This window comes from Olea europaea, unplaced genomic scaffold (assembly GCF_002742605.1).
Source record: "Olea europaea var. sylvestris unplaced genomic scaffold, O_europaea_v1 scaffold1998, whole genome shotgun sequence".
Taxonomy (NCBI): Eukaryota; Viridiplantae; Streptophyta; class Magnoliopsida; order Lamiales; family Oleaceae; genus Olea; species Olea europaea.
This window is the reverse complement of record NW_019237854.1, coordinates 98672-123774: the sequence shown is the minus strand read 5'-3', so window position 1 is coordinate 123774 and position 25103 is coordinate 98672. Positions and strand designations below refer to the sequence as shown.

General features: G+C 37.1%; 2 protein-coding genes across 5 annotated transcripts; one reads left to right on the top strand and one right to left on the bottom strand.

Annotated features, from left to right (window-relative positions):
- Nucleotides 1–406: 406 nt before the first annotated feature.
- On the bottom strand, nt 407–1376 carry LOC111379518 (ethylene-responsive transcription factor 4-like). The gene has a single exon (XM_023002908.1). It carries the CDS (start codon nt 1282–1284, stop codon nt 580–582), a length of 705 nt encoding a protein of 234 aa, XP_022858676.1. The 5' UTR covers nt 1285–1376; the 3' UTR covers nt 407–579.
- A 20561-nt stretch (nt 1377–21937) lies between these two features.
- Nucleotides 21938–24156, top strand: LOC111379521 (reticulon-like protein B17). Of its 4 annotated transcripts, none has more exons than XM_023002911.1 (8): nt 21938–22569; nt 22656–22809; nt 22900–22974; nt 23045–23204; nt 23301–23370; nt 23540–23605; nt 23700–23825; nt 23910–24156. In XM_023002911.1, the coding sequence occupies exons 1-8, from the start codon at nt 22050–22052 to the stop codon at nt 24032–24034; spliced, it is 1296 nt and encodes a 431-aa protein (XP_022858679.1). In that variant the 5' UTR covers nt 21938–22049; the 3' UTR covers nt 24035–24156. The 4 variants fall into 4 exon arrangements, with proteins under 4 accessions (XP_022858679.1, XP_022858681.1, XP_022858680.1 ...); XM_023002913.1 differs by having other exon boundaries at nt 21939–22569; nt 23063–23204; XM_023002912.1 differs by having other exon boundaries at nt 21939–22569; nt 23703–23825.
- Nucleotides 24157–25103: the final 947 nt, after the last annotated feature.

The following is a 25103-nucleotide window of genomic DNA, read 5'->3' as shown; positions in this document are numbered from 1 at the left end:
GAACGTATATGAATCTATAATCAACGCGTTCGATTCTCGACTCTTAATCAAAAACCAAATAATAGAATAAAAATCGAATCTACCTAATTTTTTTAATTGATTTATTTTAAATAATTCAAATTATTTTATTTTTTAAAATAAATTTACTAACTAATTAATTTAGCCCAAATTCAAAAGTATGATTTTTTTATTTTTTTTTAATCTCCAATTTTCAGTCCAACAATTCTATTCACTAAATCTTGAAAAATTCGGATCCATTTCGAACCGGACCATGTCCACTTTATTGATACGTACTTTCAGAATTTCTTTCATCTAGCATCATTAATGTATGTTAAAGGTATCTTTTTTTTAGCAAATTTCGAGAAAAAAAGTATAAAATTGCATTTAATAAAATAATTAAATTAGATTTAGCCAAAAAAGGGAATGAATTCTATTTGAAAGATCTAAACAGCCGGCCGTCAACACAGTCATTAATTAACAACCAAAGAAATTACAACTAATTTCGTCGGCTGAAAAAAAGAAAAAAGAAAAAGAAAATAACAAAATAAAACATTTCGAAGTTATTTACTGACGTCATGATTAAGGTTCAAGCTCCACTAATGGAGGCAGATTAAGATCGAGATCAAGGCCCCTCTTTGCAATTGTGTCAGTTCCATCAACAACAGAGGAAGAATCTGAATCACTCTGTGCGGCGCCGCCACTACGATAATCAACTGCCACCGTGTTCGGCAGGTAGGATCCGGCACGGTGGTCTACCATCAGGGGCTGCATCAATTGCTCGAAGAAAAAAACCTGCTGTCCATTTGGCATCAACGCCATGGTCGGCCGATGGTGCAAAAATTGATACCCATTAACATGAAGACGACCCCCAACACCACCAGCACCGATTTCGTCCACCTCGGCGGTGGCGGCACCAAGGCGGCGCGTGAGATCCAGCTCGATCGGCGCGTGCTGTTTGTTATCGGCAATGGACGACTCCACGGTGCTGCTGTGGCTGGGACTATGGTCCTCAGAGGGCAAGAGAAAATTGGTTTTAGCCTTAGGCCCACGAAACTCCCTTGCAGCGGCGTCATATGCCCGCGCCGCCTCTTCCGCCGTGTCAAAAGTACCCAACCAAACCCGACTCCGCTTACTCGGGTCACGGATTTCGGCGGCGTAGCGGCCCCATGGTCTCTTCCTCACACCTCTGTAGTGCACCTCTTTAACCACCCCACTAACTTTTCCATTTCCTCCCTTGATACCACTAACCTTATCCTTGGCAGCCATCAAATTCAAACGTTTCATAAGTCTAATTCTTATTCTCCCGAGTCGAGACTGAGTGAACAATGAGTTGCAAGAACGAGTTGATGGATGAAGAACAAAAGGGTGAAGGCCATTATATATAGGAAAGCGAAGAGAGAGAAAGTGAACATGAGGGCTCGGTCAACGAAGTGTTAGTGTGTGAAAATTTGTTGTGTAAGAAGAGGGGGTAACGTGGCACGCTAGAGTTGCAGGAGACAAGGGCTCCTAAGACGTTGATGTGCCGGCATTACTACTGTACACCGCCGTTATTTATGGGATTTGATCCGTTAATTGCTCCCAACGCTCCTTTTTGACGCCGTATAATGGACCGTCAATAATTAATGAGAGTAACTAAAATACCATAGAAAAGAAGCAGCAATAATTTCAGCGAACTTTAAATCCCCATTTGGCCCTAATTTTTTTTTTTAAATTTTACTGTTTAAAATAGTATTTTTTTGAAGAATGTGTGTTTAAAAAGAATGAATTTTTTTCGATTTATGTGTAATATTATTTTATATAATTAATTTAAAAAATAAAAATTTAAATCCTTTTAGTTAAGACCAAAAATAAAAAAATAAAGAAAATCTTAATAAATAATTATAAATTAACGAAATTGAGAAAAGTCGTAATGACCTGTTCAAAATAACAAGGCACAAAAGCGGTGAACTGCCGACCCTTGTAATGAGCCAGCCGTCTTTCCCTCTTCGATTTATACGTACAATCTGTTGGCCCCACAATTTTATACCTAACAAGCCGTGTATGCGTCACTCAATTTTCTTCCTTCCCCTTGTTTGGTGGTTTGGTATTTGGGAAATTTGTAGATGAGATCTCAAACTTTTCAAAAAAGTGCACCGTGATCTCAAACTTTTAAATCATAACGTCAATAGACTGTTAATTCATTTGCAATTTTTGGGAAGTCTGTGGTTAACACTCCATTTTTCACTGCATGTAAGGTATTCACTATATTCAAAAGTGTTAACTAAATCAAATCAAATCCAATCTATATAATGTACTTTAAAAACAATGTGTTTGTGTCTTTTATGGTAAATTATATTAGATTTCAATCACTTGTGTATTAGATAAAATAATAATCACATTTCAACAATATTGAATTAACTAATATTTTAAAAATCGATGCCAAAACAGAAAAAGGGCCAGGGTCAAATGATCGAATAGTTGTCAAACCTGATGTCAAAATTGAATAAATAAATACTCACGTAAATTAAAAAAATATTATTATAACAACATAATTTTTTTTTAGTTTAAAATTTACTAATTCAAAGTAAATATAAATTTATGTTTATTAATTAAAATTATTGTCCTAATTTATTTTAAAACTTAGAAAACTAAAAATTATATGTCCAAAATAATTGCTTTATTCAAAGAGTTAACTCTTAAAATTATGCTCCAACAAACCCTTTAAATTAATATTTTAAAATAGAAAGTTAGTTTGGCTATTTAAATTTGAAGAGCTAAACACACACTCTATAATAAAAAGCAATCAATTTTCAATTGGGGGAAATAATATAATAATTGGGTGGGAAGCAGGTAAAAATAAAACATGGGAAAAAATAATAAATGTTGTAAATGGAAAGTCCATTAAAGTTTATTGGTGAATGACATTTGTACCCTTGTAGCCCTAGAAATTATTACCATTGTATCTCTGATTCTTACCTATAAATATAGGGCTTTGGTTTTCAATAATATACACAAAAAGTTTATTGAGTTTTCTCTATTCTCTTTGAGTTTTCTCTATTCTCTTTTCCTCTAATTTTATAACACGTTATCAGCACGAAACTCTTAGGAGATAGTAATTTTTTTTCATAATCATCTATCACGTATATCAAAATTAATTTGATAATACGTGAATTTTACATATACATATGTTGAATCTACAATACGTGATTTCATCTTTCTCGATCATTATATTTTCTTTGTACCTTTCTTTGCATTAATTAATATTTTTTTCCTTTACATCAATCTACGTGCATTTTTATGGAGATATATTTATGTTAAATCAATTGATATGCATTAATTCATGTTCCTATACCCTCCTTATATTTAGATTAGCCCTTTACGTTCTACACATGCTCTTTGTAAGCAAGTTTCAATTCCAGATCTCTATTTTGGCTGATTCCATATATATATAATATATAATTAATAAATAACTGTACCCAACTCATCTTTTCTCTCAAATCCATTGGTTTCTGCAAATTTCATGCCTTAATTGGTTAATATTAATTCAATTCTTTTAATTGCACATAATTAGAATTTCATGCCCTAATATGTGAATAGGTTTCTACATGTCACCAATTTTTTTGTGTTTCACTCGACTCACGTTATTAATTCAAAATAATATTTTACATGTGTTTGTATATTAATTAATGGTGAGCAATTGGATGTATTATCATTTTTTTATGTTTAGTTATGAAACATTACATTAAATTTATTTTTAATTGTTGTTACTCCTGAAATAGCACAACATTATAATTAATATTCCAGAAAAATATTAATCATAGATCTATTCGTTGTTGCTCCAGAAGTAGCACAACATTATAAAAATATTTTTTGCTCCTGAAGAGTATAAATTATAACTCTCAATATTTCAAAAGAATGTTGACATATTGCACTTGAAGAAATAATAGCAAAATATAATGTGCTCCAAAAGTAGCATATGTCTCGAAGAACATATTATTTCAAATTAGTGTTTATCCCAAGAGGAAAACATGTAACTTAAAGTCATGTTGATATTGACTATTTGATTAACATGTGATGATTAATCATATTTTTCGAAACTAATTATATTTTTTTATTGTGTAGTTAAACAAATAGCAAACATTATGAAATTTGAGTTTGCTGCACTTGACATATCTGGTAAAAAATTATCTGTCATGGATACTGGATGCTAATATCTATCTCGTCTCAAAGGGTCTGGGAGAGACAATAAAAGAAGGAAACAATGAATCCCTGCAGGATCGTGCAAAAGCTCTCATTTTCCTCCGTCACCATCTTCACTATGGATTAAAAATTGAATATCTCACTGAAAAAGATCCACAAGTTCTTTGAAAAAAGTTAACTGAAAGATTTGATCATCAGATGACTATAGTCCTCCCCAAAGCCCATTATGAGTGGATGCACTTTCGTTTGCAAGACTTTAAAACGGTTAGTGAGTACAATTCTGAATTGTTCAGAATATGTTCAAAATTGACTTTGTGTGAAGAAAAAATCATCTATGAAGATATGCTGGAAAAAACTTTCTCCACCTTTCATGCCTCGAATGTGCTCCTGCAGCAGCAATATCTTGAGCGTGGCTTCAAAAAGTACTCAAAACTTATATCTTGCCTACTAGTTGCTGAACAAAATAATGAATTGTTGATGAAAAATCATGGATTACGTCCAACTGGTTCTGTATCATTGCCTGAAGCAAATGGTACTATATTATCTGAAGCAAATACAATATCAAGACAAGGACGTGGACGCGAACACAGACGTGTATGTGGAATAAATCATGGAAGAAATAATCAACAAAGTTATCAACAACAAGGCAATAAATTCAAAAGGCACAAAGCAAACGAGAGTAGCAAATCTAAAAAGGAGCATGAAGAAAGTTGCTTCAGATGTGGAATGAAAGGGCATTGGGCACGTACGTGTCGCACCTCAAAACATCTTGTGGATCTCTACCAGAGATCAATCAAGGGAAAAGAAAAATTGAAGACTAATTTTGTTGATTATGATGGTCCAATTGATGTGACTCATTTGGATGTCTTCGTTTCTTTACTGATCCAAATGAAAATGTTGACCATTTGGTTGGGGGTTGTGTGATAGAAGATATAGATTAATTTACTAGTATTTCTTTCATTTTAAAAATTCAGTCTGAAATATGTTTTTACTTTTCCACACGAAAAAATAAATAATAAAACTCTATTATGCACCGTTTATTTCATGATATTAAGTAATGTTTACTTTTTTAAATCTAAATTCAAGTTTTTTTAAAAAATTTTTTGTTTATTTTGTTATATTTATAGATTCATGATGGATAGTCAAGACAGCTGCTTAATTGATAGTGCAACTACACATACTATTTTTCAAGACAAAAAATACTTTTTGGACTTAATATTAGCTGAAAATAATATTAACACGATATCGGGTACGTTGAATATCGTTGAAAGCTCCGGAAGAGCTTGTATTATTTTACTAAATAATACAAAATTATAGATTGACGATGCACTTTATTCTAGCAAATTCAGAAGATATTTGCTTAGTTTTAAAGATATTCGCTGCAATGAATATCACATTGAGACGATGCAAGAAAATAATGTTGAATATCTTTGCATCACTTCTTTTGTATCTGACAAGAAGCAGATAAAAGAAAAATTTCATGCACTCCCGTCTGACATGTATTTTACATTTATAAAAATGGTCAAATCAAATAATGTTACGAACCAGAAGTTCCTTGATTCAAAAAGTTTTACACTTTGGCATGATTGACTTGGACATCCAGGAGCCATAATAATGCGTTGAATAATAAACAACTCACATGGACATCCTTTAAAGAACTAGAAGATTCTTTTATCTAATGATTATTCATGTGTAGCTTGTTCGTAAGGCAAGTTATTCATTAGACCTTTAACTACTAAGGTCAATATTAAATCTCCAACTTTTTTGAAAAAAATACATGGAGATATATGTGGGCCAGTACACCAACCATGTGAACCATTTCGTTACTTTATGGTATTAATTGATTCTTTTACAAGATGGTCACATATTTGCCTACTTTCAATTAGGAATGTAGCATTTGCTAGACTACTTGCTCAAATCATAAAATTGCGAGCACAATTCCCCGATTACTCAATCAAGACTATTCGTCTTGACAATGCTGGTGAATTTAGATCACAAGCATTTGATGATTATTGTATGTCAATTGAGATTGAAATTGAACATTCAGTTGTACATGTTCATACACAAAATGGTTTAGCGGAATCATTTATTAAACATCTACAACTTATTGTTAAACCATTACTTATGAAAACAAAACTCCCAACTTCTGTTTAGGGTCATGTCATATTACATGCTGCAACATTGGTTCGTATTAGACCAATTGCCTATCATCAATATTTACCTTTGCAACTTGCATTTGGTCATGAACCTGATATTTCTCACCTACAGGTTTTTGGTTGTGCTATCCAAGTTCCTATTTCACCTCCACAACGTACTAAAATGGGTCCCCAACAAAGACTTGAGATTTATGTGGGTTTTGATTCACCATCTATTATTAGATATCTTGAACCTTTAACGGGTGACTTATTTACTGCACGTTTTGCAGATTGTCATTTTGATGAAATGACTTTTCCAACTTTGGGAGGAGAAAAACTATATCCTGAAAAACAAGATAGAATTTCTTAGAATGAGACAACTCTATCTCACTTTGATCCCCGCAGTAATCAATGTGAACAAGAGGTTGAAAAAAATCATTCATTTGCAAAGAGTTGCAATTCAACTACTTGATATATTTGTTGACACGAGAAAAGTAACAAAGTTATATATTCCAGCAAAAAATATTCCAGCAAATATTAATGTCCTTGCAGGACAATCTGCTGTGGCAAATGAATCTCAAATACGCCAGAAGCGTGGTCGATCAGTTGGTTCAAAAGACTCTGTACCTCGAAAAAGAAGAGTACAGGAGAAAAACCAACCAAAAATTTCAGAAAAAATCACATTAGAAAAGGTTGATCAATCAAATATTGAATGTACGGTTCCTAAAGAACCCGAGATGTCCGAAAATAATGAGATCTCAATAAATTATATGATATCTCATAAATTATGAGAACGGAATAATATTGTTATAGACAATATTTTCGCCTTTAACACGACTCTTGATATTATGCAAAATGAGGATCCTGAACCACAATCTGTTAATGACTGTCGAAATAGAAATGATTGGCCAAAATGGAAAGAAGCCATACAGGCAGAATTGAATTCTTTAGAGAAACGAAAAGTGTTTGGATTAGTAGTTTGAACACCTGAAAATGTAATCCCTATTGGATACAAATGAGTTTTTGTACGAAAGAGAAATGAGAATAATGAAATTACATGATATAAAGCCCCACTAGTAGCTCAAGGTTTCTCCCAAAGACCGAGAATTGATTATGAGGAACATATTCTCCCGTAATGGATACCATCACTTTTAGGTTTTTAATTAGTTTGACCGTGTCATAAAGGTTCAATATGCGCTTTATGGATGTAGTAACTGCCTACCTATATGGTTCACTTGACAGTGACATATATATGAAAGTTCCTGAAGGATTTAAGGTGCCAGGAATAAATGATACATGTCCGAGAACTATGTTCTCAATTAAATTGCAAAAATCATTATATGGATTGAAACAATACGGACACATGTGGTATAATTGCCTTAGCGAATATTTGTTGAAAGAGGATTATAAAAATAACGATATCTGTCCATGTGTTTTTATAAAGAAAACAAATATTGGATTTGCAATTGTGGCAGTTTATGTTGATGATTTAAATTTAATTGGAACTCCTGAAGAGCTCAACAAAATTGCGGATTATTTGAGAAATGAACTTGAGATGAAAGATTTGGGGAAAACCAAATTTTGTCTTGGATTACAAATTGAACATTTTCCAGAGGGATTATTTATTCATCAATCTACTTATACAGAAAAAGTCTCGAAACGCTATTATATGGATAATGCACATCCATTGCCATCACCTATGATTGTTTGATCACTTGATGTGAAAAAAGATCCATTTCGTCCACTTGAAGATGAAGAAAAGATTCTTGGTCCTAAAGTATCATACCTTAGTGCAATTGGAGCATTAACTTATCTTACAAATTGCACTCGACCTGACATAGCTTTTTCTGTAAATCTTCTTGTAAGATATAGCTCTACACCAACTCAAAGGCATTGGAATAGTGTTAAACATATTTTTCGTTACCTAAAAGGTACTATTAATATGAGACTATTTTATTCTCAAAAGTCAGGATCTGCTTTAGTGGGATATGCAGATGCAGGTTATCTCTCCAATCCATAGAAAGCTAAATCACAAACAGGATATGTGTTTACACATGGAGGAACAGCTATATCATAGAGATCTGTGAAGCAATCCTTGACAGCAACATCCTCAAATCATTCTGAGATTATTACAATCCATGAAACAGGGCGAGAATGTGTATGGTTGAGGAATATGACCCATCATATCCAATCATCATGTCGATTGACTTCAACAAAAGATAGTCCAACAATTTTGTTTGAAGATAATGCAGCTTGTATCGCACAACTCAAGCGAGGCTATATCAAAGACGACAGGACAAAGTATATTTCTCCAAAATTCTTTCATACACATGAACTTCAGAAGAATGGTAACATTGATATTCAACAAATTCGCTCAAGTGACAATGTGACTGATCTATTCACAAAAGCGCTGCCAACATCTACATTCAAGAAATTAGTTCATGAGATTGGAATGCGTCGACTCAAAGATTTTCAGTGATCAATATCAGAGGGAGTAGCTATACTCTTTTTCCTTCGCTTAAGTTTTGTCCCATTAGGTTTTCCTAGTAAGGTTTTAATGAGGTAGCATTTAATTTTAATACTTCAAAATAACTGTACTCTTTTTCCTTCGTTTGATTTTTTTCCCATTGGATTTTTATCAAATAAGGTTTTAATGAGGCAGATATTTTGTAATATGTCATTCGAGGGGGAGTTTTGTAAATGGAAAGTTCATTAAAGTTTATTGGTGAATGACATTTGTACCCCTATAACCCTAAAAATTATTACCATTGTATCCCTAATTTTTACCTATAAATATAGGGCTTTGATTTTTAATAATATTCACAAAAAGTATATTGAGTTTTCTCTATTCTCTTTTCCTCTCATTTTATAACAATAAATATTTTTTAGGAGTAGTAAAATTAAGTGTTAAATATAAATAATCCATTTGAGTACTTAAAATTTTTGTCTCTCTAAATTTATAGATGTTCTCTAAATTGCGAATATGCTCTCTAAAAATAGAATTTAACGGAGATACTCTAATTAATTTTATTATAATTTTGTTAGAGCCATGATTTTTTAGTGGAGATAATGAGGTAAACTATTAAATAAATAAAATTGGCTCCCTATTTTATCCCATGTTGAAATAAAAATGAAAACATAGAAGATAAGGGGGTGTTCTCTTTGTGTTTCAGTTTTGTATTTTGAGTTTTGTGTGTTTGAGTGTTTGTTTTGAAATTGTTGAAAATGCGTTCTTTTTGTTAGTTTCTTAAAACAAAAAAAAAATGAATTTTTTTTTTTTAAATTTTGAGAATCACCACTACACCACCTCAAAACACCAAAAAAAAAAAAAAAAATAATTTTTTTTTTTTTTTTTTTTGAAATTTTGAGAATCATCACACCACCTCCTCAAAAAAAATAATAATAATAAATAAATAAAAAAATGTATTTTCCGCGTTTTCAATTTTTTCAAGTTTTACACTGAAAACGCCCAAAACGACAAAAAAGTCGTTTTGTGTTTTCTTCACAAATTTTTTTTTTTTTTCGTTTTCGAAAACGAGAAAGAGAACACGTTTTCACCCTTTTGAAAAATCGAAAACAGAAAACGGCCCGAAAACGATAAAGAGAACAAGACCTAAGTCTCTATAAAATGATTTAACACTTAGAAGAAATTTTTAAATGGACTTGCTAGATCAATATGTGAGTCCATAAAGAGAATGACATTTTTTATTTTATTTTATTTTATTTTTTTGTGAAAAAAGAGAGCTTATAAATGGGGAAAATTGGACACGGTTAAAACCGATTAGTTTAATTGTTCAGTCATTGATTTTTCCTTTGTTAGTTAACGTATATAAATGGATTGAATTTGAGGTCGATTTTCGAATTTGTTGAACCAAGCTATTTGAGCCGAATTTTATAGCATTGGAATAATAGTTCATTTCGAAGTATGAATCTTTTTATTCTTCTATTACGGCGATTGTAGATTCTTTCTCTCTCTCTGGATTTACATTTCTACTCTTGTCTTTGATAAGACAAAATGATCATCATTTTATGAGTAAAACACCGAAAGGGTGGAAACAACAAAGTGATTCAACTATTAACCTCAAAATGTGTCCGATCGAGTGGCCAATAGAATCCTAGCCTACCATATGTCGTTTTTGTTCACACAAAATCTTAAGATCCTACAATGTTCTTATTTTATTCATAGAACGATTTATGCTTTTTGAGAGATGAAAAGCATCAATATTAGTAATCTAATAAGAAACCTAAGCGCTCATGCAGACAAAACATTATGCCTTAGCAGTAAACGTTAATTAAACAATCAATTTTTAATGCGCGCTTATGCACTTTGATTTATTCATTTAATTTTTTATTTTTTTATAAAAAAATATTTGAAATTAGTTTATTAACTTTTTCATTTATTTTTTATTTTTTAAAAGATTTTTTTTTACTTTAATTTCAAAAACTTAAATGACTTTATTTGTATAAAAGTAAAAAATGACTTCATTCGAAAATATTCAAATAAGATTTAGAACCCGTTTGAGGCCTATTTTAATCTAAAAATGTATTTTGGAATAATAGATTGATGGAGAGTATGATGTTAAAAAAAAATTGAGTTTGCATATAATCTTACTTTATTGAAAAATGGGAAACAATTGTAAAAGATGATATTCCTTAAATTGTCAAAATTTTCATGTAAAACAAAGCTAGACGAACACCAAAATATAAATGATTTTTTGATTTTTTTGACAATGGAAACAAATTCTAGGAAAAATTGTAGAAGTGGATATCCCTTAAATTGAAAATTTTCATAAAAAACAAAATCAAACGAACACTAAAAACACATTTATTTTAACATAGTTCAAATGAAAAATTATACCAATCATATACTATTAATTGACAATTCCCATTAAAACAAATTATACCCAATTCAATTCCCTTCAATTCTTTTTTTTTTTCCACCTAAATTCCATTTTTACAATCAAATAGACCATAAGTAGAATTTGTCTAAATGAAGGTTGAAATTATGGAAAACTGTCTAGTTTTTGGACTTCAAAAAACTTGAAATTGTATAATTGACTAGTCGTAGAAATTATTAAGTAAATATAATATCTTATAATTTTAGATGTTTGATATGTATTATTTTAACTATTAAATAATTTTTAGAATGATTAAGTATTTAAAAAAATAAAACAATAATAATAATAAGTAACACTTTTTTATGAGTAAGTATCGTCTAGGTAAAGTTTTAGACTTAACCTCCAAGCCTAACCATGTTAGACATTTTTTAGAGCTTTGATCAATATTATGAATGTTGTATTAGAGATCGTACTTGTAGATTTTTCATTCATCCATATACTCACTCGATACAACTGGGGCTCATTGTAAAAGGATTTTACTTCTTGTTGATTGACAATAGTATCTTTTGCTACTAGATTAGTAGTATTGAAATCTCAAAGCATTAGATTTATTTTACCAGAATGTGAATGTACGATTCTTGAAATGAGAAGGATAATTTACTTTTGTTTATAAATACCATATTCGCTTCTCAATGCATTTAACTGAGTGCATTTAGAGCTATCTCGATATCTCCACCAATGCTTCAACTATTATTCTGGTATTAATGGTAAGATCAAAACAAAAACAAGGGATTGTTTTTCGAGCTTCACAATTTAAACCACCGAATCTTCTTTGTGGAAATAATATCAAAATATCAAGTTGGCTAAATCGTTTTTATGTTGATCCATATGGGTATTGATATAGGTTGATAGAGGAAACCACCCTCGACGACAAGTAAGATGGATCACGGCACTTCGACGCAAGGTCATCGACCCCCCCTAGGGGCGCTCTACCACTACGTGAAGACATTGACCCCTTTAGGGGCGCTCTACCACCAAGCAAGGTCTACAACTGGAACGGGACTGCCTGTCCAAACACTTAACCATAAAATTCCTAGTGAATTAACTAGGTTCCATAGATGCTAAATACGGAAACAATCCCCAGGCGGAAAACTAGAGATTCCCCACTCAGAACGTGGGCATAGTGGGAACGCCAACGTGGGACACGTGGCACCACATCCGCCCAACGATTATCCGACCCCTAACGTCTATAAATACCTCCGGACGCAGCATAGGTAAAGGGTTCTCTCTTTGGATCTATCTTGTTCTTCTTTAAAATTTCAATCATATTTTTCAAGCCTATAAACTAATTCTCACACCGGAGGTAAAACGGGGGAGGAAGCCCCGCCTTTACTTTTCAGGCATATATACCGGACGGAGTAGACGAAACGCCCAGAACAATCAGGCAAATAGGAAGGTGTTGATCAACCACCATTTCATTGGCGCCGTCTGTGGGAAATGATTTGAACTAAAAAGCCATGCCAAGAAGACGAATAAGGAGTGATACTCGCCTGGTTGGGAATACGGCGGAGTCGGAGTCAGTTGCAAGGGCACGTGAGCCGTCGCCGCCCCCGCAGTATGTGACACAGAGTCAACTCAGTGCTTTGGAGACCCAGTTGGCAGCAATGATGGCACTCCTACAGGACCAGTCGCAGAGAGCCACTGTCCCTCCATTGAGCCCGACGGAAGTGACGAGCCAGCAACCGCCTCAAGCGCCACTCGCGGTTGTCCCGCCCATCTCTCTGCGGGGGGCGGGAGATGCGGGAGCCCCAGAGATCGAAGCTCAACAGCCCCCGCAAACCATGGTAGACCTGGAACAAAAGATGGAAGAAATCATGGTCCAGAAGATAGATTATGCCTTGTCCAAGAGAAAAGATAGACGAAGACAAATGGTTTTGGAGGAAGAACCGTTCGTACCAGAAATCATGGCTGTCCCCCTGCCTAAAGGTTTCAAACAGCATATGACGGAGTCACGGACCCGCTTGATCACTTGCAAACCTTCGTAGATCTGATGAGACTTTACGCCGCCCCGGACGCAATGATGTGCCGATCCTTTCCCCCACACTCAGGAGGGAGGCTAGGGACTGGGTAGCGACCTTGGCCCCGCGATCCATCAAATCATTTGATGAGCTCTCCAGGAGCTTTGTACCTTACTTCCTAAGCAGCAAGAGAAAGAGGAAGATAGCCATCGGGTTGATGCAGGTCGTATAGGACAAGGACGAGTCATTGCAGGAATACTTAGCTAGGTTCAGCCGGGCAACTCTCGGCATAAGAGACCTGCAAATGTCCGCAGTGGTTACCGCCTTGATGAATGGAACGCGAAATCGGGCCTTTAAGATGTTACTCTCCAAGAACCCCCCAGAATCAATGCACGACTTATTGAAGAAGGGGGACAAGTATGTCGATGTGGAGGAAGTAGAGAAGATAACTAAAAATCTCAGGGACAGAAGGGAGGCGGAAGTTCATAAGCGAAAAACATATGACGAGCAAAGGCACACTGATAAGAACAAGTCGAAGAATGAACGCATAAACAAGGGATATGTCCAAGACCGGCCGGTCAAGCAGAAGCGAGAGGAGGTCAAGACACCCACCCCTTTGAACATTCCAAGTACAAAGTTATTGATGGAGATACAACACATGAGAGAGCTCGAATGGCCTAAACCGATGCTGACTCCTTCCGGCAAGAGAAATCAAAGTAAATATTGCCATTTTCATAGAGATCACGGGCATGATACCGAAGAATGCCTACAGTTAAAGGAAGAAATTGAGCCTGCTAAGAAGGGGACTATTGGCTAAGTATGTGAAAAATGATAAGGGCAAGCAAAGGCTCGAAGGTCTATCCCCACCGAGGGTAGGAGTGATAAACATGATCATGGGAGGAATAGCATCAGGCGGCGACTCAAATTCGGCTAGAAAGAGCTATGCGCGTTCTGTAGGGGTCTGCTCTATTCAGAAAAAAGCAAGATTCAACCAGAGCATTACTTTCGATCAAGAGGACTTGATTGGTGTAACGCACCCCCATGATGACGCCTTAGTAATAGTAGGCGATATAGTGGATTTTGACGTGAAAAGGGTGTTAGTCGACGGAGGAAGTGCGGCAAATGTCCTCACCTGGGATGCCTTCTTGGGTCTAAAAGTTCCCCAAGAGAAGTTGAAGATGGTGACTACCCTCCTACAAGGCTTTGGAGGGGCAATAGTGATACCGGAGGGGACTGTGAAACTTTCAGTCACGCTAGGGACATACCCAGCCACAGTGGTCATCGTGACTAATTTCTTGGTTGTCAAGACCCCCATGGCCTACAACGCTATCTACGGCCGACCATTACTAAATGCAGCTGGCGCGGTCCCATCGACCTACCATCAAGTTATGAAGTTTCCAACTAGTAGGGGAATCGGGTGCGTGCGAGGGGACCAACAGGCATCAAGAAAGTGCTATGTGGATAGTATACAAGCCAAGGACGGCTATCAAGGCACAAGCTCTAACAGACTTCATCGTTGAACTCACCCTTCTGCCCGAGCACCCACCAGGGGGACGGGCAGATTGGAAATTTTTTGTCGATGGATCTTCGAACGACGAAGGATCCGAGGCTGGGATCATAATGATAGGTCCGAATGGGGAAGAGTTGGAGTACTCGTTGCGTTTTGAATTCTCAGCTACAAATAACGATGCCGAGTACGATGCAGTGATCATGGGTTTAAGATTGGCAGCCAGACTCGGGATAACTTCAGCAGAAATTTGCAGCGACTCTTGATTGATAATCGGGCAAGTGACGGGGGAATTCGAAGCAAGAGACGGAAAGATGGCAGCATATTTAATGGAGGTCAAAAACTTGCAGAAGGGGTTTACCAGGTTTAAGATAGCTAAGGTTCCGCGAAAGGACAATGAGCGGGCGGACGCGCTGGCTAAGCTCGCATCCGCTAACCCTAGACGTCTGCCTCGCATAGCAAGCGTGCAAATTCTGTGGCAACCTAGCATTCCACACACGACAGATGTTATGAATATAGAGCATGAGGAGAGTTGGATGGACCTGCTGTTTGAATATCTAACAAAGAATAAATTGTCAGAAGATGCTTTCAACACATGCAACACTTTTGTAAATACAGTCGACTAGGTTGCATCATTTATTTTCTCCATGTAATGCCTCACGAAGGCACCTTTATTTGTAACATTTGTTATTCAATGAAAGACCTTGGCGGTGACGGATGATGAGGGCGCTAAGGAAGGGCCAGCCTAGTTGGGACATCCCGGTGCGCCTACTGAGCTCACAAGATCAAGAATTTTTTATGCTGACGGGCAACTTTAAAATCCACGCTCATCCCACGAAGACATGTGGTCGACATAGCCTACGCGGCTAGGTAGAGAGCCTTGAAAAGTCAAAAAATTGGCTAAAGCCCTTAACTGCCAGATCACCCCCTGTGGTCGACATAGCCTACGCGGCTAGGTAGAGAGCTTTAAAAAGTGAAAAAATTGGCTAAGGCCCTTAACTGCCAGACCACTCCCTGTGGTCGACATAGCCTATGCGGCTAGGTAGAGAGCCTTGAAAAGTCAAAAAAATTGGCTAAGGCTCTTAACTGCCAGACCACCCCCTGTGGTCGACATAGCCTACGCGGCTAGGTGGAGAGCCTTGAAAAGTCAAAAATTAGCTAAGGCCCTTAACACTAATGATATCAAATGAAAAACTTGTTTATACATCCGAGAAATTCTTGCCCACACCCCGAGCAAGTAGGAGATAACAAGACTAAACAAGAGTAAACATAAAAAAAGGAAAAGCTAACAAAGAAAATAACAATTAAGAAATGCTTCAACCCAAGGGGGAGAGATCCCCACTATCGCCTTGTGATGAACGACCAAGTGACCTGGATGACTGAGCTGCACTCTCTTTTCCCTTGCGCTGCGCAAGAAATCTATCCAAACCAGAGGGGTCTATAGAAGGATGCTCGGGCATAATCCACTCCTTTGAGAATTTGATAGACACTGACATTGCCTTCCCCCCATATGAATTCAAAACCCTAGCGTAATCAGATGACGTCTTATACTGTTCCACATATGCCTTGAGATCACTAGCATATTCAGCTAAGGCCTTATACTTCTCAATCGCCTCCTCAGGAGCACGAGCCAAAACAGAACGTAGGTTGTCGTTCTACGTCTCCTGCTCGCGAGCTCGAGCGTCCGACGCCTCCAGAGATTTCTTCAAGGAATATATTTTTTTCTTGTAGTGATGAGCCTCTTTTTTCTTTTCTTCAGTGAGATTTTTCAGCTCCAAGACCAGGCGGCGATTCAATTCTGCGAGTCCAGTCTGGAGGGCCACCACCTAAAAAACAAAAAAGAGAGAGGGGGGAAAAGGTGAAATCAAGTATTAAAACCCAGCTTAAAAGGCGAGACTCAACATGGAAGAAATTATGAAATGGGAAACATACCCTCTGGAGATAAACAGCCGAAGCCCTTTCAATGTCATCTGCACTGCGCCCTGCAATTGCTCTAGAACGAGCAGGTGTTACCAAAGACTTTAGCACCTCTATCTCATGATAACCCCGGGTGGGAGGAAACCCAAAGTTAGGGAGTGAGTCCTCGCGCTCACAACGTGTACGATTGGGAGCTCCCAGTTTAGGAACTGGAGCCACCTCACAAAGCTCGTCTGAAGGCTGGGAAGCCTCGTTGATCATCCGAGATTTCTCCCCTGGGTCGGCCGCCCTCTTTCTCTTCGAAGGGATAGGTGATGGATCCGACTCATCCTCCATTTCACCCTCCAGCCCATGGACAGGCATGAAATCCATAACCCCTTTAAGATCAAGCTCTGTCCCTGCACATATAAGTTGGAATCCGTTGAGGTCACAAGGTAGTAAAAAAAAAAATTTGAAGGGGGGAGGATGGAAAAGGTGAGCACAAAAGCTAACCATCAACAAAAGCATGCCCCTCATCGCTTCCTAACAAAGTCTTCAATACCCCATCAAGATCAAAGTCCATACCTGAATACACACATCCAAACTCATTAGTCCCGACAAACTAAGAGCAAAAATAATAAGTAAACGTGTGTGCGCGCAATAAAAAAAAACGACGGAAATAACCTACCGGTAGGACGACACATCCCCACTATCAACATGTTCTTCATAGTCAGAACTGATTCTAAGTCAGGTGCATAAGGCGGTACATCGACCAACTCTTGAATTTGAGCTTCTAGAAAGGGGGTAATTTCTACTTGGCTATTGAAAAGACGAATTTGAGGGTGTCGCCAATTGGTGTTAAAAGAGAATTGACCCGTTGAAGGCCGGACAAAGAAGAATCGAGACTTCCATCCGTTATTCGAATTTCTAAACTTAGGAAACTGCAAAGGAACCCTAGTGGTAAAATAGACAAATGCATTACACTGAACTAGCTCATGCATTTCGAAGACACACCTGAAAAGATCCATGGAAAGCGAAATTCCCCGTTTAAGACAGACATATAGAAAATATAACGCTTTTCTCCGCACATTAGGGTTAATCTTACTAGGAGTAAGGTAGAACTCGTTGAAAATCGACACAAAAAAGGGATGAATGGGAAACCGAAGACCCCCGTCCATAACGTCCTTGTACACGGCTATCTCGCGGGGGTCAGGGAGTCTTTCTTGGACCGGGGGCTCTATAAACGTAGTCATCCACCCGGTCATACTTACCTAGACATTTTTCCAACTTAAGTGGTGAATTGTAAAAACTATAACTTTTTGGGATATCTAGGGGGACAACCTCACCAGCCGGGTCTCGCCCAACTTCTAAATTTTGATTTGGAAATTTGGAAGAACTAATGTGCCTCTTCGGAGGATTTGGAACAAACGCCTGACAATCAATTGAATGAGTTTCACTATCAATATTATGAAGAGATCTACCAGATGAAGGAGGCGAATCACTAGAGGGCGAATCGATGGACTAGGTAGGCCGCGAAACTTAGGAGAGGGCGGGGGACGGCCAGCCCGAAGGCTGGCCTTTGGCTGGTCGACCGTCGACCAGCCCCGCTGGTCGCCAACCGGTCCCCGCGTGGGTCGGTTGGATCCCCTCCCACACCCTCCGACGAAGGTCCGGTCAAGTCACTATACCCATCACTTTTCTCATTGGAAGAAGAAGAAAGAATCGTTTTATACATGACAACAAAGAAGATGAAGAGAAGAAAATTCAAAGCAAGACTTTGGATTAAAAGAAGAGAGAAAATTACCTTAGAAGGGAGGAGGCCTAGGATGTTAAGTGAAAGTGAAAGTGATTCTCAAAAATAGGAATTACCCCCCTTTTTATAAACACAAGAATTTCAACTTTTGGAGGGAATTTTCCCTCCAATATTGGGGCCATTGGTGGGGTGCCATGTGTGCAGTAAAATTACACTCGATCACATTTACGTTGTTCGATTTATTAATACGAACTACTCCTTTGTTATATATATATAAAAAAAAATGGGGAAGAGGAAAATTTTCAAACCAACCAAAATAAAGAAAATTGCTACCCCTTGTCGAAAACATCGACAAGGGGTAGGGGGCTAATGATATAGGTTGATAGAGGAAACCACCCTCGACGACAAGCAAGATGGATCAAGGCACTTCGACACGAGGTCGTCGATCCCCCCTAGGGGCGCTCTACCACTACGCGAAGTCATCGACCCCCCCTAGGGGCGCTCTACCACTACACGAAGACATCGACCCCTTTAGGGGCGCTCTACCACCACGCGAGGTCTACAACTGGAATGGGACTGCCTGTCCAAACACTTAGCTATAAAATTCATAGTGAATTAACTAGGTTCCATAGATGCTAAATACGGAAACAATCCCCAGGCGGAAAACTAGAGATCCCCCACTCAGAACGTGGGCGTAGTGGGAACGCCAACGTGGGACACGTGGCACCACATCTGCCCAGCGGTTATCAGACCCCTAACGTCTATAAATACCTCCGACGCAGCACAGGTAAAGGGTTCTCTCTTTGGATCTATCTTGTTCTTCCTTAAAATTCCAATCATATTTTTCAAGCCTATAAACTAATTCTCACACCGGAGGTAAAACGGGGGAGGAAGCCCCGCCTTCACTTTTCAGGTCATATATACCGGACGGAGTAGACGAAACGCCCAGTACAATTAGGCAAATAGGAAGGTGTTGATCAACCACCATTTCAGGTATCAATTTCTCTTCCTGTAGATTTTTGTTTTTGTATCTTGAAGGTGATAATACCAAAATATCAAGGTGGCCATGGGACTGAAAAATTGGCTGAGGATAACTTTTGCGATCGAGCTTTCATCCATCCCATCCTATCACCCCACTACACCACCTTCCATCCACCTCTCCACCAAAGACAACCATCGGCTCCGGTGATCGTTCCGACGGTTGTTCCGGCGATCCTTCCAGTGGTTGTTCCTATAATCAATCCAACTACCGTTTCGACAACTCCAAAATTTAAAATTGTCTTTTCTCTCCATAGAAGCTCTCTCTCTCTCTCTCTCTCTCTCTATATATATATATATTCAAACACAAAACTTTACAGATGGTGGTAGTGATGGTAAGGTGGCGCTGTGTTTAAAAAATAGATCTGTATTGTGGCAGAGATAATGCATTGGAGGTAATGAAGTTGTATTGCAGTTAATCTGTTTGGTGGTGGTGGTGGTGAGGTGTTAGCAACATTTTGAGTACTGCATGATGACAGTAGTGTTATATTGTAGTTGACGAGTTTTGTAATTAACTGTTTTATATGTAATTAGATATATAGTTTGTGACCATACCTGTGTTATCTGTGACTAACTATGGTCAGATCGTCTGTGACCAAGTCAGTGTGTCACCGAAATGTGTTGTCTGTGACTAATTGTAATCAAATTTGTATTCAGTGTGACTGTCTATGATCAATTCAATATTTACTGTGACGATATGTAATCAAGTCACAATTGATCACAGTTAATATAGAATTAGTCATGACTTCTACAATAAACACATACTTGACTTCAAAGAGTCACCATAAACAAATCTTCATACATTGTATCCCAGTACCACAATCCACGACCAGTCACTACCACCTTCACCTCCAATTTTACAACATTCACTAACCTTTGTTATCTGTGACTAATTGTGACCAATTTTATCTTTAATTTGACTATCTGTGACCATATCAATTTAATTTGTGACTATATGTAACCAAGTCATATACAGTCACAATTATTATAGATCTGGCACGGACACTCAGAATGAAGATAAGCTCGGTCATACTAGATTTTCATCGTCTCTACCACCACTCCCAACAACATCAACCAAATGAACACCACCATCACTTTCAACAAATCCTAACCACCACCACCCACATCACCGCACCACTGCCACCACGTTAAACATCCAACAATAAATATGTCGCAGACAACCTTAAATATACCACCACCTGCAAGGTGCTACCTAGGCCACAAGCACCACTGCCACCATCATCACCACCACTTGTACCCCAATCCACAACCACAAACAATCGACCACCACCACCACCTCTACATCAAATCAAAAGCCACCATCACCACAACCTCAATTTCATGGCCGTGGTGAGACAAGATCATAATAATTGAATACCATATTTGCAAGGATGTTCTCGATCCGCCAATGTCGCGAAAACAACCAAAACTACTCGTCGTCATCACCACTTCACTACCTCTACCCATTTCCACGCCACAAACCTCAATTATTGCACAATAGGCTCCTCCCACGAAAATCCCTGAATCTCAAACACAAATCCCTCCTTGCACTGCAACAAGCCACAAAATGCCTGGTTTATGTAGCAACAGCGATGAGTACTGCGCCGCTCAAAGAGTAACTACGACAGAATCGCCACTTCAAGCCCTCACTCTGGCGTAATAGTGCTCTTCGCCGTTGCACACGATAGTGCTTTCCACCGTGATGCAACGCTTATAATTTGTGGGTGTATGTGTTGTTGGTTTTGTGGGTGGGGGGGGGGGGGGGGGGGGGGGAGGGGGAGAGAGAGAGAGAGGGAATACGATATAATTCAGCAAAATTTCGATTTGGGGGTGGTTTATTAATGAAATTTTATGATAATATTATTTTAATATTAAAAAGTTAAATTATCATCTGATTTTTGTAAAACGTAGCTTAAAACATGATTTTAAAAGTTGAAACTTAAAAAAATGTCTCCATGTAATTTTCCCTAGTTGAATTTGTTATTAAGCCTCATTCTGAAAAATGATGATCCGACTACTGTAAGTTAGATTAGCCAGTTTTTAATATCTAATAGTTTAATCTATTCAAATCTTTAAATTGACTCATGCTTCATCTACACAAAAATAGTAAAATACACATTCAGCATCTTAATAAATTAATAACACAAAAAGTTAATAAGTATTAACTCATAATTAGTTAAGTAGGATCCAAGAATCAGATTAAAATAATTATAAAGTTAAAAAAAGAAACACTGCTTTAAAAAAAAATAAAAAAAAATGAAGAAGATGAAGAAGCCAAAAGCCCAGAAAAAAGTTCTTATTCCTTAAGAACAACACTATTTAGCACCAGTCTATATAACATTATGTAATTAGTTTAATTAAATGTGAAATTATTTGATTTTTTTCATTGAAACTAATTTAATAACACTAGTACTACCGTGTTAAACACCAATATTATTACCCATTTCTTAAATCAATTATTTCCTTTACCGTTGGGATATAAAGAGGTGACCCACAAACTTGCCGTTACAGTTCCAAAAATTCAAAAGATAATACTCCCTAACGGCTAGTTTTCTTTAAAATCTTCATTGAAAATACATTACAAGACCCCTCTCTTCTCAATCAAGAAATCGAAAGAAACTGAAAATTCTCAAGATCTAAGCTCAGAAAATTTTCAAGATCTAAGCTCAGAATCAGATCAAAATCATGGAATCTACACCGCCTTCTCATCGATCTGAGACCCGAAGTCGAACCAAATCGGCCTCAAGACTCTCCCAAATCCGCCATTACAGTGAAGAAACAGGATTAACCATTCCTCAACTCTCTCTTGAAATAGTCGCTTCTTCACCGAAAATATCCACTTCATCACCTGCATCTACTTTGTCCCCAAGGCCGCCTTATGCTCTCCCGCTTCGAGAGCTTCTATTGCTATCACCTTCCCCTCTAAAAAGATCAAAAACCCGACTTGCTGAAAGGCTTGAAATGGCTGATGAGGCTGCAATTGAGCCTAATGGGGTTCGGAAAAGATGCAAGAGTAGAAATTCTGCAATGGGGTATTCTGCTTCTCCAAGGAATACCCGGAGATCACGAAGAAGATTGGATCAAGAAATAAGAGAAGACAAGGAGTTTTGTGTGTGTGAAGAAATGGTTAAGCCAAGAAAGAAGAGACATAGTGGTAGATCCAAGAAGGATAAATTGAGTTCTGTCCCATCAACCCCATCTCCAAGTATGTATATAGTGCTCAAATTTTTGTTCGATTATTCTTTTATTTCGACTTTTGAACTCATAATTTTGTGGTTGATTTGGGATTAGAAACAATTGATGGTGATGGGTGCAATCTGAACAAAATTGGGCAGCTTATAAATGATTTAGTAATGTGGAAAGATGTCTCAAAATCAAGCCTTTGGTTCGGCTTTGGGTCGATTTGTTTCTTATCTTCTTGTTTTACAAAGGGTGTTAACTTTAGGTATGTCTTGCTCTTATTTTCCCTTTAATTTTCAGTTGACCTCTGATTTGAAATCGACCTAAATACTTCCCAATAATATGATTTTTATAGTATTTTCTCGTTGATATCTCAATTGGGACTTCTGGTTTTGGGCGTCTCTTTCTTCTCCAATTCCATGCGGCAAAGGTAAGTCACATTTCGCTATCTTGTTAAGCTAAAGATTATATTGTGGATCTTGTATTACAAATGGTGCTAGGTGGATATCATATTTCAGGGATGCTAACGAGATTAAACTCGAGTTTAAGCTGACAGACGCCGACATTTTGAAAGTGGGTAGGCTTATTCTTCCAGCTGCAAATCTTGTAATTTCAAAAACAAGGGAATTGTTTTCAGGAGAACCAGCCACGACCCTCAAAGTAATTATATGATCTTCATTTGTCGTTGCTACTGATTTCCTGCTTATGTAGGTTGTAAAACCATTCTTACTTGAGATTATTTTCTTTCTCGATTAGGTAGTACCATTATTCCTTATTGGAGCTGAATATGGTCATATTATTACCCTCTGGAGGTTATGTGCACTTGGTATGATCATCAAGAATCCCCTAGCCACTTGTGGACATGTTTGGTGAAATTGAATGGACAACACTGAATATCTTGTCCATTGGACTGTTCGTACCAAACATGTCCTTAAAGATAGGATTATTTGCAAAAATATTTACATTGCATTGTGATGTTTCTGTGAATCTGGCAGGGTTTTTCATAAGCTTTACTGGTCCAAAACTGTATTCCTCTTATTCTGTTCAACTATGTAGAATAGGTAGGTGAAGAAAAAAAATCCCCTTTTCAATTATTTCAATGTCCATTTTTCCCTCTTGTTTTTGCTGAAAGAATTGTTGTTTTGTTTTTATAAGCAGTTGAGCGTCTAAAATTATGGGTGTCTGAGACATGGGGAGCTTGCTCTCACAAGAAAATTGTAGCAGCATCAGCTGTGACTGCCTTCTGGAATCTGACTTCTATCAGAACCCGAATTTTTGCCGGTACTTATGTAAATTTATTCACAAGTGTTTAATTTCTTGGATGAGATTTGAAACTTATTGTGTTTGTTTTATTGTTTCTTGCAGCATTCCTGTGTCTAGTAATAGTAAGATACCGTAGACAACATTCAGAAGGAGAAGAGGTTGAAGAGGAAATAATAATAGAAGAAAAACAAGAGCAGACATTAGTTGCTCTTGGATCCCACAACTAATCTGTATTCAATTATTATATACAAGTTTTTAATTTCCTTTAGCTGATGAGAGTGTGATCAATGTTGTTTTTAATCACGTGTATAAATAAGTTTGATGCGGTGAAGAAAATCTGTTCAAATGATGATGCATCCAAGTTGAACCAAAGTTTATCGAGCACTGCACCGGATTTTCCTTGATCCATGCTGCACATGAATAAGCGCTCTTGGATGATATACATATAAGATTAATGTACAAGCAGGTGAGAGTTAAAAAGGCACAAGGAATTTTAAGACACACACACCACCAATGAGCGGTGGCTTCCCTTCTTCTGAAAACACGGGCTATTGGGTCAAGTTCTTCATAGCAGCTCGGCTTAATGAACATTTTTTCAAGTTTAAATAGAGCTTTGGAAAAAACCTAAAAATAAGTCCAATAACCCCTTCTTTTTTTTAATTTCAAGTGAAACATTACATTTCATTTTTTTTCTCTCCTATTTTCAACCATACAATCTTCCATAAAATAATATTACACGTAAATCAAAAAAATTTCCTTCCTTTTCAACAACTCATTTAAAAAAAAAAAAAAAAAAAAAACTATTCCACCCATTTTCATTTCTAGAAAATATTTCTAGAAAATGGGGGCCAAACAAGGGCTTAAAGATTAGAGTGTTTATTAGACTGGATAAAATGAAAATTGCCACATGACTACAGTTTTCAATTTTTATTCTTGAATTTTCCAAGTTTTGACGTCAACTAGATAAGCCTGTCTTGAGGTACATGAGATCAACTGGATTCATCATATTAGCTATAGATAATTTGTCACTGTACAATAGCCATGCCCAAGCAATGTGAATTTATAAATACCAAGTTAGCAGAGACAATAATCGCACACAGAAACAGAAAATTAATTGAACAGAAAAACTTGTCTGAAACAATTTCAAGCAAACATTTGTCTAAATAGAACTTTTCACATCAAACAGAACATCAAAACTCTTTAAGATAATTCTAACAAATCAAAAATCCAGTTCCCATGAGTTGTAGAGGATCACTTATCAAATCTCATGCATCATCCAAGCCTGGTACAAGAATG

Coding starts and splice junctions, on each gene's coding strand:
- LOC111379518 (XM_023002908.1), bottom strand. CDS start 1,284: ATGAAACGTTTGAATTTGATGGCTGCCAAGGATAAGGTTAGTGGTATC.
- LOC111379521 (XM_023002911.1), top strand. CDS start 22,050: ATGGAATCTACACCGCCTTCTCATCGATCTGAGACCCGAAGTCGAACC. Junction 22,975..23,044: donor TCCAATTCCATGCGGCAAAG/GTAAGTCACATT, acceptor AAATGGTGCTAG/GTGGATATCATATTTCAGGG. Junction 23,826..23,909: donor CAGAACCCGAATTTTTGCCG/GTACTTATGTAA, acceptor TGTTTCTTGCAG/CATTCCTGTGTCTAGTAATA.